Below are 16,087 nucleotides of genomic sequence, written 5' to 3' on the forward strand. Positions count from 1 at the left end.
CCTCCCAGTCCCATCTTTTTTTTTTTTCAAGACAGGGTATTTCAAAACCAAACATATATTAGTTCTGAAACAAAACCTAACAATGTAAAAGAAATGAACCAAAAGAGTTTAAAACCTAAGACTAGGCTCACACTGAATTTATCAGATTTGAAATTCAAGCTACACTAAAAATAGAGTTGTTGGCTTACTTAAGTCTGAAATGAAAAAAAAAAATTAAGAGTAGAAAAAAGCATATTTGAATTGCAAGACGTTTGGAAATACAAGTACATTTATTTTTAAATAAGTCTGGCCAAAATCACATGATAGCTATCAAGCAGTAAGATCTAAGACTGACTAAACTCACTTCACACAGTTTACTGAGCTCTACAATGACATGCACACAATGGAAACATACACATTGGTGGATACACTACCTGATTATTAAAGCTGACACAGAGCTTGGAAAACCTAATGGGGTGTGGACAGTCAGCCTTCAGATAAACATCAAACTGAACAGGGACATCCACGTGAAAGCTTGGAGCATGAAACCTGGCTTTGCATTGTACTGGAAAAGAAACGAGAAGAGCTGAGTCAAATAGCCCTGGCACTACAGCACACAGTGTCCTGGGAGTCAGCCCTACAGAAACAGCTCATCCTGGCTCTTGCTGCCTTCTACTTACCAGGTCCTCAGAGATGGCAGCTCTTCAGCAAACACAAACCTTACTCTCTTTGTGAAAATAAACAAAGGTTAAACAACATAGCTTCAAAAACATTTCCAGGGAGTTGTTTGTTTGTTTGAGACAGGGTTTCTCTGTGTAGCCCAGGCTGTCCTGGAACCAGGCTGGCCTTGAACTTCAGAGATGTGGCTGACTCTGCCTCCCGAGTGCTAGGATTACAAGTGTGCACCACAACTGCCCAGCTTCAAAAACATTTTTAATTTTAAAACACACTTGTTCATAAAATGTTGATGCCAAAACTTAAAAGGAAATAAAGCTATTTTGAATTAGTTTCTTTCAACACATCTGCCTAGACATTACAACATAAACCTTTTAAATGGCCATTTTTCTCAAGGATACTTCATATAATACTTGAATTATAAATAAGCAAAGTATATTTTGTTAAATAAATGTAAGTACTTGAACCAGGGAATATTTCAGAAAAACCCCTCCCCATAGAACAATTTTCTTTAACTCACTTTTTCTAAGTGGGTCACCATAACGAATATATACAACATCAATTATAGTGTTATTTAATATGTAAAGCAGCATTTCTCAAGCTGTGGTAACGACCCCTTTAGGGATCACATATCAGATACCTTGCATATCAGATATTTACAGTACTATTCAGCTATGAAGTGGCAACACAATAATTTCATGGTTCTGGGTCACACAGGAGGGACTGTATTGAAGGGTCACAGCATTAGGAAGGCCGAGAACCCTTTTTTAAAAAACAAGACAAAACTAGAAAATGTTCTTTCTTGTAGTGTTTTAAAGTGACAATGAATGAGACAAAGGCCTTCACCACTCACATATTTGTTCAATAAATACTTGTTGAACTTAAAACAAAACACTTGATAGTATATCGCTATGGCACTGGAGAGAAATACAACAAGGTTCTTGAGTATCCAGGAGATCCCTGTAGCCTGACTACCTTTCACATTATTATTCTGCACTTATTCACTTCAGACAAAGGGCTTCTCTGAAATTGTGGCTGTTGGCTACACACCAAATGGCACGAAGTCCTGTACTCCTATTGTGAAAACATTGCTGCCAGCCAGAGAGACCCGGTCCGCCCACAGCTTCTGAGCAGTCTTTACTGCTAAGACATCGCAGTCAGGCTCAGGGTCAGGGCTTTCATTCTGCAATGAGAGTTCGAGATCTGGTCAACTAGTTAGAAAAGACATGTAGAGATGCACATCAGGGTACACGTTCACAAAGTGAGCACAGCACACTTTCTGCCAACAATTATAACCCACCATTAAAACGTTCATGAGGTTCTTTTCTATTCGAGACTTCTGGTCATCTTTCAGAGTCGAAGCTGAGACCGGGGAAGAAAATAGAACTATAAGACAGGGTCAGTCCCTCACCCTGCTGCGCCAGGCCTGCCCAAGGGTGCTGAGGACCTGGGCCCATCTCCAGCCCTGCTAAAACATTTTCTTTACACCTGTACCTCCTTTGACACAGTGCCACTTACCGGCCTGGAGCTCAACACTATGACAAACTGAGTAGTAAGGAGCCCTGGGGATCTGCCTGTGCCTACAGCCCCACTGCTGGGCTTAGAAGCACAGGCCATGATGTCTGGCATAAACATGGGTACAGGGAATTGAACTCAGGCAAGTACTTTGGCTGTGGTATCCTCCCAGCTCCTTAAGATTTTACATTAAATGCTTTTAAGATGACAAGCATAATGAATTTTATATGATAAAGGCACAATTTTCTTTTGAGACAGGTTCTCTCTACATATAACAAACTACATAGACCAGGCTTGAACTTACAGAGATCCACCTGCCTCTGCCTCCTAAGTACTGCGATTAAAGGCATTCACCACCACAACTAGCATAAAAGCACTTCTACATATTTAACATGAAATATTTCAATTAAAAAATACTAAAGATGTAAACAAAAAAAGTTGGGCTTTTATAGAAAAAGCATCAAGTTACCTCTTCCAAGAAGTTCTAGAGAATAAGTAATATAGTCTTTTAACTGGGCCATGAGGTAGGAGCACTTGAGAGCTGTTGTCAAGATGGATGTGAGGAGAGTCCACCACCCCTCGCTCCGGTAGTCACACATCACATAGTCCAGCAGCCTAAGGAGTGAGCAAAGACCCTGACGCAGCTTCTCCAGAAACCTGGAAGGCCTTGGAGAAACTACATAAATACAAAGAAAATTCCTAGTGGGATTCTTAAACAGACCCTGCTCACATTTAGTCAAGCCTGAAGTTTACAGGATTATTTCCAGCAGAGGATACTTAAGAAAAAACCACACAGCTGGAATTTAATAAAAAGAGGCACAGGAGTAACAAATCCGTCAATATAAACTTCTATTTCAATTTCATTATAAAGCAGTCAGAATACTTGTGAAAATAAACAGCAACTGTGACGACTCACTTCAAAGCTTTGGTGTAGTCCTTTGCGTAGTAATACTCCTCTCCCATTTGAACCACTGCAAAGGAAAAGAAGGCTTAAGCAACTGAACATGACTGCAAGCAGCCCGGAAGCAGTGTGCTGGGGTACATACTGAGGTGGCTTTTCATCCGGGGACACTTGTACTTCTTGAATTGTGCAACAGCATTGCTCAGAAGGGTGATTATTATTTCCTGTTGGAAAGAAAAGGTGTGGGCGTTGGAGTGCAAACGATCTCCTGTTTTACTAGAACAGGGCCCAAGCCGTTGATCTGGGGAAGGCGACTCACAGAGTGGATGACGTTTCTTTCCTTGAGCTGGATGGCAAGGATCCCTGCTTTCTCTTTCTCAGGGTCAGAAAGATCAAAGCCTGTGTAAGACAAAAAGCAGCCCATCTCAGCTCACTCAACACAAGCCTTCACGTGAGTACACTCGTGGGTGTTCTAGAATCTTACCAATTCTAACAGATGTGGAGAGTTCTCTGCAGCCTCTGTTCTGTGGAGAGCGTTCCTAAGCAGGGGTTCCTCCCCCAGCTGCCGACTGCTCTCCCCTCACCTGAACTGCATAGATGCTGGATGTACGTGATGCAGCAGCACTTAAGGTGCAATTGCCATGTATGCTGCTCAATTCAACTACGCACTGAATGCAAACGACAGCTAAACTCTTTTTAAGGCAATACATGGTAATGCCATTTTAAAATGCTAAATAAATCACCAGAGCTAAAATGCTTAAATACTCAAATGCTTTAATCAAACCAATACCTTTAATTATAACTCCAATATGTAACAAACTTTCTAAAAACTAAGAGCACAAATCCTAAAACGAACAAACAGACTTGGGAAGCATACTTTTTAAAAAGTATGAAGAGCATATATATGTATTTCAATATAATTTTCCTATGATCCCATTAGGCATTAGACAGCTTGACAGCTATCTCTATCTTGAAGCTACAAGAAAAAGGAAGGGAAATTATTTACTTAGTATTCCTTGTCTCCAGGGCCTCTGTCCATAAAAGTCAAGAACACCTGCTTGTGTTTCTAAGGGATCAGGACTGGGGTACACCACAGAAGCCTGAAAGCAGAACAAGTTTAAGAAATAGTTTGTTATCCACTCCAAATCAACTCTTGGCCAGTTTTTGACTACATAAAGGAATATCTATAAATATACATCAAGTACTTATTGATAACACCATAAAGTATTTAACATCCTTTACTAACATTTAGAAGTCTTATAAAAACGTTAGTGCGTGGTGGTGGATAACACTTTTTAGTTATTGTTTTTGTTTTTGACTTTTGTAGACCAGGCTGGTCTCGACCTCACAGAGTTGCACTTCCCTCTGCCTCCAGAGTGCTGGGAGGCAGAGGCTTCACCTCAGCACTTTGGAGGCAGAGGCAGGTGGATCTGTTCAAGGCCAGCCTACTCTGCAAAGAGAATTCTAGTACATCCAGGTATACACAGAGAAACCCTATCTCAAAAAAAGACAAAAACCCACCAATCTCCATCCCTAAAAGAAAGAAAGAAAGAAAAGAAACGTTACAAAGTCTGAAATCTCTGATTCTGATGCTGACTTCGTAGTAAGTGATTTTTTCACACATTCTTTTTCACCTTGCTATAATAAACTAGTGAAACTATTATGGTTATTATGTATTTCACATATAAAAATGTTCTCTGTGTAAATAAAAACACTATATGGAATACTAAAATAAGACCCCCTTTTCTTTATTATTACTTCTGTATTAGTCCTAGTATTGGTAGAAAAGAGTATTTTTTGGCATTAGAAAGAACATAATTTACACTTTTTCTTCTTTTTGTGTTTAAAACCAAAATATAACTACATTACTGAAAAATTATAAAAACACCCAAAAGGAAAAAGATAAAATTCCAATTATTAATAAATCTACTGCAGCTGGGTGTGGTGCTGCACGCCTTTAATCCTAGCACTCGGAAGGCAGAGACAGGCGGATCACTGTGAGTTCAAGGCCAGCCCAGTCTACAAAGCGAGTCTAGGACAGCCAAGGCTACACAGAGAAACCCTGTCTCGAAAACCTAAATAAATAAATAAATAAATAAATCTACTGCAACTTGTTAAGAATATATGTATTATTCTCACATATTGTCATGAAAAAAAATTATTTGTAAAGTTTTTCAACCACTTTTTCCACTTAAATATACTCTGTACATTTCATTTTTAAAAAATTTATATTTATTACATATACAGTGCTTCTCCTGCATGTAGGCCTACAGGCCAGAAGAGGGCACCAGATCTTATTACAGGTGGCTGTGAGCCACCATGTGGTTGCTGGGAACTGAACTCAGGACCTTTGAAGAGCAGCCAGTGCTCTTCAATGGCTCTTCACAGTGAGCAATCTCTCCACCCTTGTATATTTCATTTAATCTAAATATACTTCTAAACATTTGTTTTCTTGTGTTTCTCTGCTGGTGCATATTTAATAAACTTTTATAGTATTCATATTTTATAGGGCTGGAGAGATGTCTCAGCAGTTAAGAACACTGGCTACTCTTCCAGATGAACCGGGTTCAATTTCTGACACCCACATGGCAGCTTACAACTGTCTGTAACTCCAGTTCCAGAGCATCTGGCACACTCATATAGACACACATGCAGGCAAAATCCCAATGCACACAAAAATAAGTAAATTAAAAAAAAAAAGAATTCCTATTTTATATTACAATCAATAAGCTTACAAGAACTTCATAACTAACCTTGGAACTTACCCCTTAGGACCTATCATCCAATTCCTGAAAATGAAATTTTGTGTCAAGAAATCACACTTAGGTTTAAAGCTCAACTTACTTTTTAGCAGAACAATTACTTTATATCCTATTGAATCTTATTTGTTAATGCCCTGTTTTATATATTCCTCATAAAACCTAGTTTTAATAATCTATTAAATATATTCAAATTACAATAAGCCAAAGCTTAAAATCTTTTTTTTGTTTTGTTTTGTTTTGTTTTGTTTTTCAAGACAGGGTTTCTCTGTGTAGCCTTGGCTGTCCTGGACCCGCTTTGTAGACCAGGCTGGCCTCGAACTCACAGCGATCCACCTGCCTCTGCCTCCTGAGTGCTGGGATTATAGGCATGCGCCACCACGCCCGGCTTCCAAAGCTTAAAATCTTAATATATGTAAAATATAAATATAAATACTATTCTCATGGAATACCTGGCTGAAAAGTCATAATAATTCAAAATATATTCAAAGACAAGAGGGGGAAAATCACCAGCATGAGCCCTAGCTTCTCTAAGGGAAGGGAAACTCAGCCTCCTGAGAGCAGGGCGATGCTATCTGGGACTTACGTCATGGCTGCAGAGGCCTTTCGCGTGCTGTTTCCGCTCCTGAGCATAGTAAGCTGCCTGCTGATAGTAGAAACCAGGGTTCTGTGTTTGAATAGCTGTCAACCCCAACTTAATGGCTTCATCAAATAAATCTCCAAAGGCCTGGAATCTTAAAGAAAACAAACCAAGAAATCAAAAGGATGGCAGTTAACAGGAAGGAAAGGCAGCTTACTCCTAATAACTACTCTTCTGGAATCCACAGTTCAACACCCCGTATTATCCAATGGAGCCGACTAACCAGGGCCCAGAGGGGCCAGCTGAGGCTGCAGCACCAACGAGGACCACGCATGGACTGGACCTAGGCCCCTACACAGACGTAGCCAATGGGCAGCTCAGGCTCCACGTGGGTCCCCAAGTCAGGGGGGCGGGGGCTGTCTCTGACCTGGACTCTGTGGCCTGCTTTTGGATCACTTCCCCCTGACAGGACTGACTGCCTTGCCAGGCCACAGGGGAAGAGGGCAAACTCAGTCCTGCTGCCAATGAGCTGGGGTGGATGGGTAGGAGGGGGGCTCCCTTTTTCCAAGGAATAGGGGAGCGGGGACAGGGAAGTGGGGGAGAAAGAGTGGGACTGGGAGGAGAGGAGGGGGCTATGACCAGGATGTAAAGTAAATATATAAAACTACTGAATAACAGATGATTTATTTGTAAATAATTATATATACTAGTTATAAAAATAAACAAGTTCTTTATTTCAGTCGTCTGTGATAACTCAAGTCCATCTACGCCCTTTTATTAGATCTTAACATAAACCTCACTCCTCAACTATATCCAAGTTTCTGGAAGTAACTTTTGGCATTTTGGGGGAGGGGGGAGGGTTGAGACAGGGTCTCTCTGTGTAGCCTTGGCTGTCCTGGACTCACCTTGTAGACCAGGCTGGCCTCAAACTCACAGTGATCCACCTGTCTCTGCCTCCCGAGTGCTGACATTAAAGGTGTGCACCACCATGCCCGGCCTACTTTTGGCAATTTAAAAGACTGTCCTGGTTGGTCTTTTGTTGTTACTTTAACTCAGGCTGGAGTTATCTAGGGGAGGAGCCTCAGTAGAGAGCAGATAGCTGATGGACAAGTCGGTGGGGCATCTTCTTGACTAATGACTGATGTGAACGGGCTCACCCACTGTGGGCGGCGCCATTCCTGAGCAGGCGCTCCTGAGTGTCTAAGAAGTGGCTGAGCAAGTCATGAGGAGCCATGAGGAAGGAGCAAGGCAGCAAGCAGCATTCCTCCCGGTCTCTGCTTCAGCTCCTGCCTGAGCCCAGCCCTGACTCCCTCAATGATGAACTGTTGCTTGCAAGTGTAGAATGAACTAGACCCTTCCTTGCCCTGTAAGTTGCTTTTTGGTCATGGTGCTCTAGCACAGCAGCAGAAAAGTGGAAACCCGATGAATAATGCATATTGAATGTAAAAGATGGTACTTAAATCGCCTGATTTCCACCAAGAAATTATACCAATCAATATACACTATTCCTGGATACACACCTAGGTATATTATTAAAACCCTACTTAATAAGAAAAAGACCCCCTTAATTCTGTTTAGAACCAAAGCCTTTGCTACTGCCATCTCTTCAAATCCCACAAGCTAGTTTTAAAATATTAAGAAAATGCAACTTAGACATACTGTTTAGACATCCACGCAGCATGCTCAAATGCCAGCTCTGCACTTCCAATTTTTTTCTTACACAAATCAATGTGTTTTCGAAACTGAGCAATTGCATCCAATGGGGTGTTGTGCTGAAAACACAGCCTACAGATCTGAAAAAAAAAAAAACAAAACAGAAAATCAATCCCCACATCAGGGAGAAGACACATGCATACACATTAGTGATATGAAAACTTTAAGAGCCTACACATTCTCCTTCTCTGAAGTTCTCTGCAATGGAATTCTCTCCATCGGGATACTTTGAGAAATGAAGCACAATAATTCAACATGCTGAATCTGCCCTACGCCTTTAAAAGGCTTTTCACAATATAGAATTTAAAAAATTTTGCCAAAAGAACATAATAGTGGGCTGTAATGTTTCCAATAGGATTATAAAGGAGAGACTGCCTGTGAGCAATAGAATTGATAGAAAATTAAACATTTCTGTTGCATTTTCGAGGATTAGTTACCTACACAACAACAAACTTTACAGAAAATTTCAAAATATTTTTTCCTGGAGTGTTAACTATACACTGTTTCAAAACTGGTACACTCCACATAAACTGAGGGCAAGTGGAAGGCCAGAAGAAATAAAGCCTAAGTTTATTTCCATATGCTCATAACAACTTTCAATTTTATGTTTTAGGTACAAAGAAATATATATATATAAACTGTGTGTGTGTGTGTGTGTGTGCGCGCGCGCTCTATGTGTGCATATGTGTGTGGCCTGCATGTAAACCTGTGTGCACATGTGGAAGCTACAAGATGATGTCATAGCTCCTGCTCTACTGCTCGCTATTTTACTTAGAAGGCAGGGTCTCTCAGCGAACCTGAAGCCCACAGTTACAGCTAGGCCGGCCAGCGAGCCGCCAGGATCTGCCTGCCTGTGTCTCACCCACCCACGCACCCAGGCAGTGCTAGAGTTACAGCCATAGGCCCCACATCCAGCTTTTAACTGGGTTCTGGGGATTCAAACTCAGGTCCTCATGCTTGTGCAGCAAGTACTTTACCCACTAAGCCAGCTGCCAGCCCAAAAAGCTTACTACCCACCCCCCCATGTCCTTCAGCCATCTAATTTTTCTCTACAGAGGCAATTAGTGTTTAGCATATGGCCGGTACAGTCCACAATCAGGCAAGTATGTATATTCATATTTATAAACTAGGAACCTGTGGCATCAGCTCAGTATGCTTGCTGAGTTACACCTGACTTTCTTCATCTAGCGGGATTACAATACATTATTTGTTGTCAACTTGACGCAAACCTAGACATAGCTGAGGAGAGGAATCTTCACTGGGAAAATGTGTCTATCAGATTGCCGGGAGGCAAGCCTCAGAGCATTTTCTTTTCTTTCTTTTTTAAAGATTTATTAGTTTATTATGTATATGATGTTCTGCCTGCATGTGGGCCTGCCCACCAGAAGAGGGCACCCGATCTCATTATAGATTGTTATGAGCCTCCTTGTGGTTGCTGGGAGTTGAACTCAGGACCTCTGGAAGAGCAGCCAGGACTCTTAACCTCTGAGCCATCTCTCCAGCCCATGAAAGGAAACATTTCACATATTTTCTTGATTAGTGATGGATGTGGGGAAGTCCTAGCCCACTGTGAGCAGTACCACCCTGGACTGGTGGTCCTCAGTGCTGAGCAAGCCATGAAGAGCAAGCCAGAAAGCAGCACCCCTCCATGGCCAGCTCACTGGATTATGACCTGAGATTTTTAAGCCAACTCAACCCTTTCCTCCCCAGGTTGCTTTTATTTATGGCAGTGGTTCTCAACCTGTGGGCTGAGACCACTTTGGGCAGGAGGTGGGGGAGGGGGGTGTCAAATGGCCCTTTCGCAGGGGTCACCTAAGCCCACCAGAAAACACAGATATTTACATTCATAAGAATAGCAAATTACACTTATGAAATAGCAGTGAAATAATTTTATAGCTGGGGTCACTATAACTGTATTAAAGTGCTGCAGCAGTTGGAAGGCTGAGAGCTAGTGAGTTGTGGTCTTTACCACAGCAACAGGAACTAAACTGAGACACATAGCTGCCACATTCTTAACTGTATAGTTTACTAGTGTTCCATCAAGATGTGCATAACTGACCACCAACTGGCTTATATCCACTATGTTCCATAGTGTCCATAGATTGTGAGTTACAGATATTACCATAATTGGCAAAGAAATTTCCTAAAAAGGATTGCCAGGTAAAAGAATAGCCACTTTTAGATTTTGTGCTCACTGAAAAAAAAAATATATATATATATATGTGTGTGTGTGTGTGTGTGTGTGTGTGTGTATATATATATATATATATATCCTCTATTATATATCACCACCCAGTGCTAGACATCTCTAAACGAGGAGTGGGAAAACAACAGCAGCCTAATGTGTGCTGGGAAGAAGGGAAGGAGGGAACGGTCACGCTCAGGGATGGAACGGGACAGATAGGAACAGGACAAACAGGATCATCTCTATAGTAGACAAGCGTAAACTGCTCAAACAACAGCTAGGTTCTCTTTAAAGCGAACCGAGCCAGCAGTGGTGGTGTACATTGTAGTCCCGGAGGCTCGGCAGGCTAAGGCAAGAGGATCACTTGAGCCCGAGTTCAAGACCAACTTATGCAACACTGAGTGAGACCAAGGCTCAAAAAAATGAACAAAAAGAAAACACAAAAGCCAACCCACTAAAGTGAACACATGTATTTTCTATGAAGCCAAGAAATGCTTACACAATTCTAATATGCTGCATCTTTTAAAACTCATCAGCAGGCAGCTTTCTTCTCACTATTTGCTTTTCTTACATACAAACACTGAAAAACTCAACTTTCAATAGTTGTATCTACAAATTCAGAATATAACTATTACTATGACACTGCTGAGAATCAAAGCCATCCTTGAATAAAAGGACATCGAAAAGATGACATAATTCACCAAATACCACCTTTTTGGATCAAGAAAGTGATTTTGATTTCTGCATTTTAAAAAGATAACATTCGAAGGTAAATCCCCTTTACTTCAAACAGAACTGTACCTTGTAGTTTATAAATCCTGCCATCGTCTTAATTTCCAGAATATTAGTTTCATGGGCCCTCAATTCATGTACAAGGTTATAGGCAATCCTATAATTCCTAGTGTGAACATGAGAAAGGAGGTTAATTATGACATAAATAATGCTTAAGAGTCCTAAGAACAATATTCTTATAACAGACAATATTTATGTAACATTTCTTACCTCTTCAATAACAGCACACGTGTGTGTGTGTGCGCGGGCGTGCGCATGCGCGCGTGCGTGCGTGTGCGCGCACACACACACACACACACACACACACACACACACACACACACACACTCTGTTGATTATTAATCAAGGCCTCACAATAAAAAAGACCCATCCTGTTGTGAACTGTTCTATCATGAACTAGCCAGTCAATAACAAGTACATAAAAGGTTGAAACCTGAGGGTAAATTGGATGGTTCTCTAGAGTTACATTAAAAAATAAACATTGTTTGCTGGGCATGGTAGCACACTCTTTTAATTTCAACACTCAGAAAGCAAAGGCAGTGGAATCTCTGAGATCTCTGAGTTCAAGGCCACCCTGGTATACATAGTGGGTTCCGAAATATCCAGGACTACATAGAGAGACCCAGTCTCAAAAAAAAAAAAAAAAAAAAGAGCACTGTTAATATACGCACGCACATGCGTGCGTGCGTGCGTGCGTGCGTGTGTGTGTGTACTTCTCAGACAGTCTCACTAGATAGCCCGGGTTGGCCTGGAACTTGTTATTCAGCCCAGGCTGGTCTTGAACTTGTATGTCCTCCTGCTTTGGCCTCCCAAGACCTACAGATTACAGCTATATATACGCCACCATGTCCCGTAAGGTTTGGTTTTGGTTTACTTTTAAGTACCACTCTAAGTTTCTCAAAGAAAAACGACTTTAGAAATGATAGTTCAAAAGATAGAACAAGTAAAAAGGTGTCTTAAACCCAAGTGCACACAAAAGTTAAGTAAATGGTACTAATCTTGGACTAGGCTACAGAGGAGAGACAATATCGTATGGGATCCAGTAATGGAGAACGGGGAAGACGCCAGAGGAGAAGCAGCATGTGCACGGCAAAGGCTGGCCTCATCCTCTCTACAAGCGCTCTCCTGTTAGTCTCACAAGACTAAAGCTGAAGGTCTTAACTGACGCCACCCACCCACCGAGAGAGATAAATACATTAAAGCCAGCTATTAGTTTGATCTATTGTGATTTGTCTGCCTCCTCAATTATAATTATTCTTTTTAAAATTCCTTTCCACATTGCCATTGTATATAAAAAAATCTGAGCTAAAACAAAGAGATAAGATTTACTAAACTGCAGCTGCTATAAACAAAGGGACCAAGCGCCTGACCACGTCAACCCGCCTGCAGCTAACCTTTAAGGCATCAAGCAGGGCCTTCAAGTACAAAGTGATGTGATGAACTGAACAACTAATGATAAAATCTTATGTGAATGGAATAAATGAATGTCTAATGTTTATTATGCTTTGAAAATTAGTTTCAAGACATTTACTGAATATACAAATAGAAAAATACAAAAATGAAGACAATTGTGACACTGATTTCTTCAGATCATGAATTTTAGTTAAATTAGACCAGGTTTTTGTGACAACTTACTTCTGATGTTAACATGGGAAAAAAACTACGTATTAAATATATGAATATAACATGAGTATCTTAAAATCAAGGTGAAGCTGGCATGGTGGTGCACGCCTTTAATCCCAGCATTCAGGGAGGCAGAAGCAGGCCGCCTGCAGTTGAGTTCGAGGCCAGTCTAATCTACAAAGTGAGTCCAAGACAGCTACAGCTACACAGAGAAACCCTATCTCAAAAAACAAAAAACAAAATGAAACAAGGTGATGGGGATTCATAGATGGCTATTAGTATAGTATCATTAATATCCAGGCAATAAAGATTTAGTTTGAAAACAGAAACTTACTTCAGAGCATTTTGTGTATCTTGTTTCAACTCGCTGAAGAAAGCTATTTTGAACTGATGTCTAACAAACAAAAGCTGAAAAGAATGAGTATACACTTATTTTAACATGAAAATGATATTTACTATAATGCATTTAAATACATAGGAAATTATTCAAGCTTAAGTTTACAATGTTTCCAACAAGGATATGGCTAAAAATGCTTCCAAGAGCTCTGACAGGTAAAAGAGTTTGAAAATAAGGGCAAAAGAGTTTTTTACGAGCTTAAAAGAATAACCTTTAAAGCATTGAAACAATTTAAAATATCAGTACTGAAGAAATAAGAATCATCTCAAAACTAACCAGGAATGAATAATCTGCTCTTTTTATTAGTTTTTTAAAATGTACCTGGTGTGTTGTTTTATTCAGAAATTCCTTATGAGATTTCACTCTTCTGATCTCAGTGTAGTAATAGGTCTGGGCATGCTCATAAAATGCATTTTCTAACCTGTTAAAAAACAACAAGCAGTACAGTTACCCAAAACCAAATTCTTTTCAAGAATGGTATTTATGCCAGGTGGTGGTGGTGTTTGCCTTTAATCCCAGCACTCAGGAGGCAGAGGTAGGTGGATTGCTGTGAGTTCAAGGCCAGCCTGGTCTACAAAGTGAGTCTAGGACAGTCAAGGCTACACAGAGAAACCCTGTCTCAAAAAATAAAAACAAAACAAAAACCTGAAAACAAAACAAAAGAATGGTATTTATTGAGAATAAATGTGTTGGCCAACACTGTACTTTAAGATTAAGATGAAAAATGAAGCAATGTATAATCTGGATTTCTAGAAAAAAAAAGTCTAAAATAAGATTTTCCCTAGTACCACTGAAAATCATTTATAACACAGGATAACAGATTTTAAAACCTTAAAATTTATAGAAATTAGGTGATCTTTGAGATTATTTTCATCCCTACTATAACTTTATAAAATATCTGAAAAAAAGATTTAAAATTGAATTAGATGTCACTATTTTTTATTCTTCTAAGATTTAGAGTTTAAAAGAATAAGAAAACTTATGGGGAGAATAAAAACAACTGGCTAACAAGATAGAAATACCATTGGTGCTACTAAAGCCTGCTTCAATCATGACTCTAATATAAGCACCAAAGAAGCGGTCTGAGCAGGGCCCAGCAACACTCCACATCCTGGATAGAAGGAGAACCAGCTAGAGCTAAGTGTGCAGGGCGTGAGAGAAAGAGGAACCCACAGGCAACTAACAGGGGACTTCGGGTTTCTCCTCATGAGAATATAATGTAAGTTTAACCTACATGCAAATGATTTTTTACTACATCTGTGGAAAAAAACAGGATAGGTCAAATTTTAAAATCAAATATTATATTTACTTCTTTACAGACAAGGCTTTAAACTCACTAGTGTAGCCCAGGCTGGCCTCAAGTTGGTTATCCTCCTGCCTCGGTCTCCTCAGTGCTTGGATTATTGGCATGTGCCACCATATCTCACAGATAATGTATTTTAAATTGGATTTTCTAGATTAGAATTTTTTGTTAAATTTCAAAACTATAGTTTTAAAAATATTAAAATATGGAAATAAAGTTAAGATTCTAATCTTGAAACCAATGTTATTAACTTAAGCTTGTACTGAAAACTTTCCAAGTGAGAACAATAGGGACCGACTGTGAAATAGCTACAGCCAGAACGTCTTAATAGCGTCCTCACTGAGGGAAAGATAACCTTCTCAAAGATGCCAGGTTTTTGTTGTTGGGTTTTTTTGTTTTGGTTTGATTTTTTTTTTTTCCTTTTTCGAGACAGGGTTTCTGTGTGTTACCTTGGCTGTCCTAGACTTATTTTGTAAACCAGGTTGGCCTCGAACTCACAACGATCCACCTGCCTCTGGCTCCCGAGTGCTGGGATTACAAGTGTGTACTACCACAACTGGCTAAAGAAGCTAGTTCTATCTCTAGGATCTCAGAAAACACCAAAGATACGCTTGTTTCAGTTTCCAAATGGTCTGCGCACTCAGATAAACCATGTGCTTACCCAGCAGAACAGACCAGAGGACAAACAGGCCTGGCTAACCCTTCAAACTTGGGCAGGCAAGATGGCTGAGCAGGTCGTTGCTGCTTGCTGCCCTGCCGAACAACCTCAGTTGGAGGGACAGACGTGGCTTCCCTAAGCTGTCCACTGACATCTGTGACATGTGCATGCCCCTGTCCCCTGAGTCATTAATAAACAAATGCTATTTTAAAAAGAAAACCTAGTTACACAGAATTAAACCCTTTTCTGCTTTTAAGCCAAACAGGCTAAATAGTTATAAAGATATGCCTGGTTATCAGGAAAACATTGCAAGAGCCTCATTGTTGGCTGGTTGGTTGGATTTTGGGACAGGATCTTACTATGTAGCCCCAGATAGACTGGAGCTTGCTAATGCAGACCAGGCTGGCCTCAGACTCCTTTTGTCTTTTCACTTAGTGGTTGGCCTAGCAGAACTTCACCATCCACAGTGTTTTTAAGAACGTCTTAACGCTTAACAAAGGGTGTAAGCGACCAACTTTCCATTCCTGGAGAAGAACGAAAACCCTGACTGACCTTATGATGTAGCCCACAAGGTGGTCAGTGTGGGGCAGCACAAACAGAGACTTGCCGGAGAGTTCACACACGTTGCATAAAGCTGCAGCCCGCTCTGACGCAATGACATCTTCCCCTGTTGGCAAGCCCCAGAGAGAAACAAAGCAGAGGTGTCAGTTTTCTGTAGTAAAATTTACCCAAGTTTGTTCCAGGCCCCTGTCACCATGGCAGTCGGGGACATCCTGAGGACTTGGGGCTCCCAGAAGTTACTGTGCTCGTATTTGTTTGGAAAGTATGGTACAATTTTCCCATGGGCAAAACAGACAGGACAAATAATGCCCCAAACCACATCACATGGCTGGTTCAAAGCTTAAATAGCAATCATTCATGGAGGAAGTTTCCACAGACTCAGAATGCTAGGCGCTTCAACATGGCAACCAAAACCATTCTGGATTATGAAGATCTGGGAGGGAAAG

General features: G+C 40.6%; 1 protein-coding gene across 2 annotated transcripts in view; it reads right to left on the reverse strand.

The window, feature by feature from the left end:
• Positions 1–16,087, reverse strand: part of TRAPPC11 (trafficking protein particle complex subunit 11) — a 42,716-nt gene that overhangs the window by 19,982 nt on the left and 6,647 nt on the right. For both annotated transcript variants that reach the window (XM_084760141.1, XM_084760140.1), the window contains exons 5-18: positions 15,633–15,747; positions 13,441–13,540; positions 13,057–13,130; positions 11,109–11,205; positions 8,069–8,202; positions 6,416–6,563; positions 4,077–4,170; positions 3,390–3,469; positions 3,216–3,294; positions 3,086–3,140; positions 2,639–2,784; positions 1,955–2,016; positions 1,705–1,837; positions 414–544 (exon numbers count right to left, since the gene is read on the reverse strand). In XM_084760141.1, coding sequence (XP_084616267.1) covers positions 414–544; positions 1,705–1,837; positions 1,955–2,016; positions 2,639–2,784; positions 3,086–3,140; positions 3,216–3,294; positions 3,390–3,469; positions 4,077–4,170; positions 6,416–6,563; positions 8,069–8,202; positions 11,109–11,205; positions 13,057–13,130; positions 13,441–13,540; positions 15,633–15,747 — 1,448 coding nt within the window. The remainder of the gene's footprint in view (positions 1–413; positions 545–1,704; positions 1,838–1,954; positions 2,017–2,638; positions 2,785–3,085; positions 3,141–3,215; positions 3,295–3,389; positions 3,470–4,076; positions 4,171–6,415; positions 6,564–8,068; positions 8,203–11,108; positions 11,206–13,056; positions 13,131–13,440; positions 13,541–15,632; positions 15,748–16,087) is intronic.

Source organism: Acomys minous (genome assembly GCF_964271855.1).
Source record: "Acomys minous genome assembly, chromosome: 15".
Lineage (NCBI taxonomy): Eukaryota > Metazoa > Chordata > Mammalia > Rodentia > Muridae > Acomys > Acomys minous.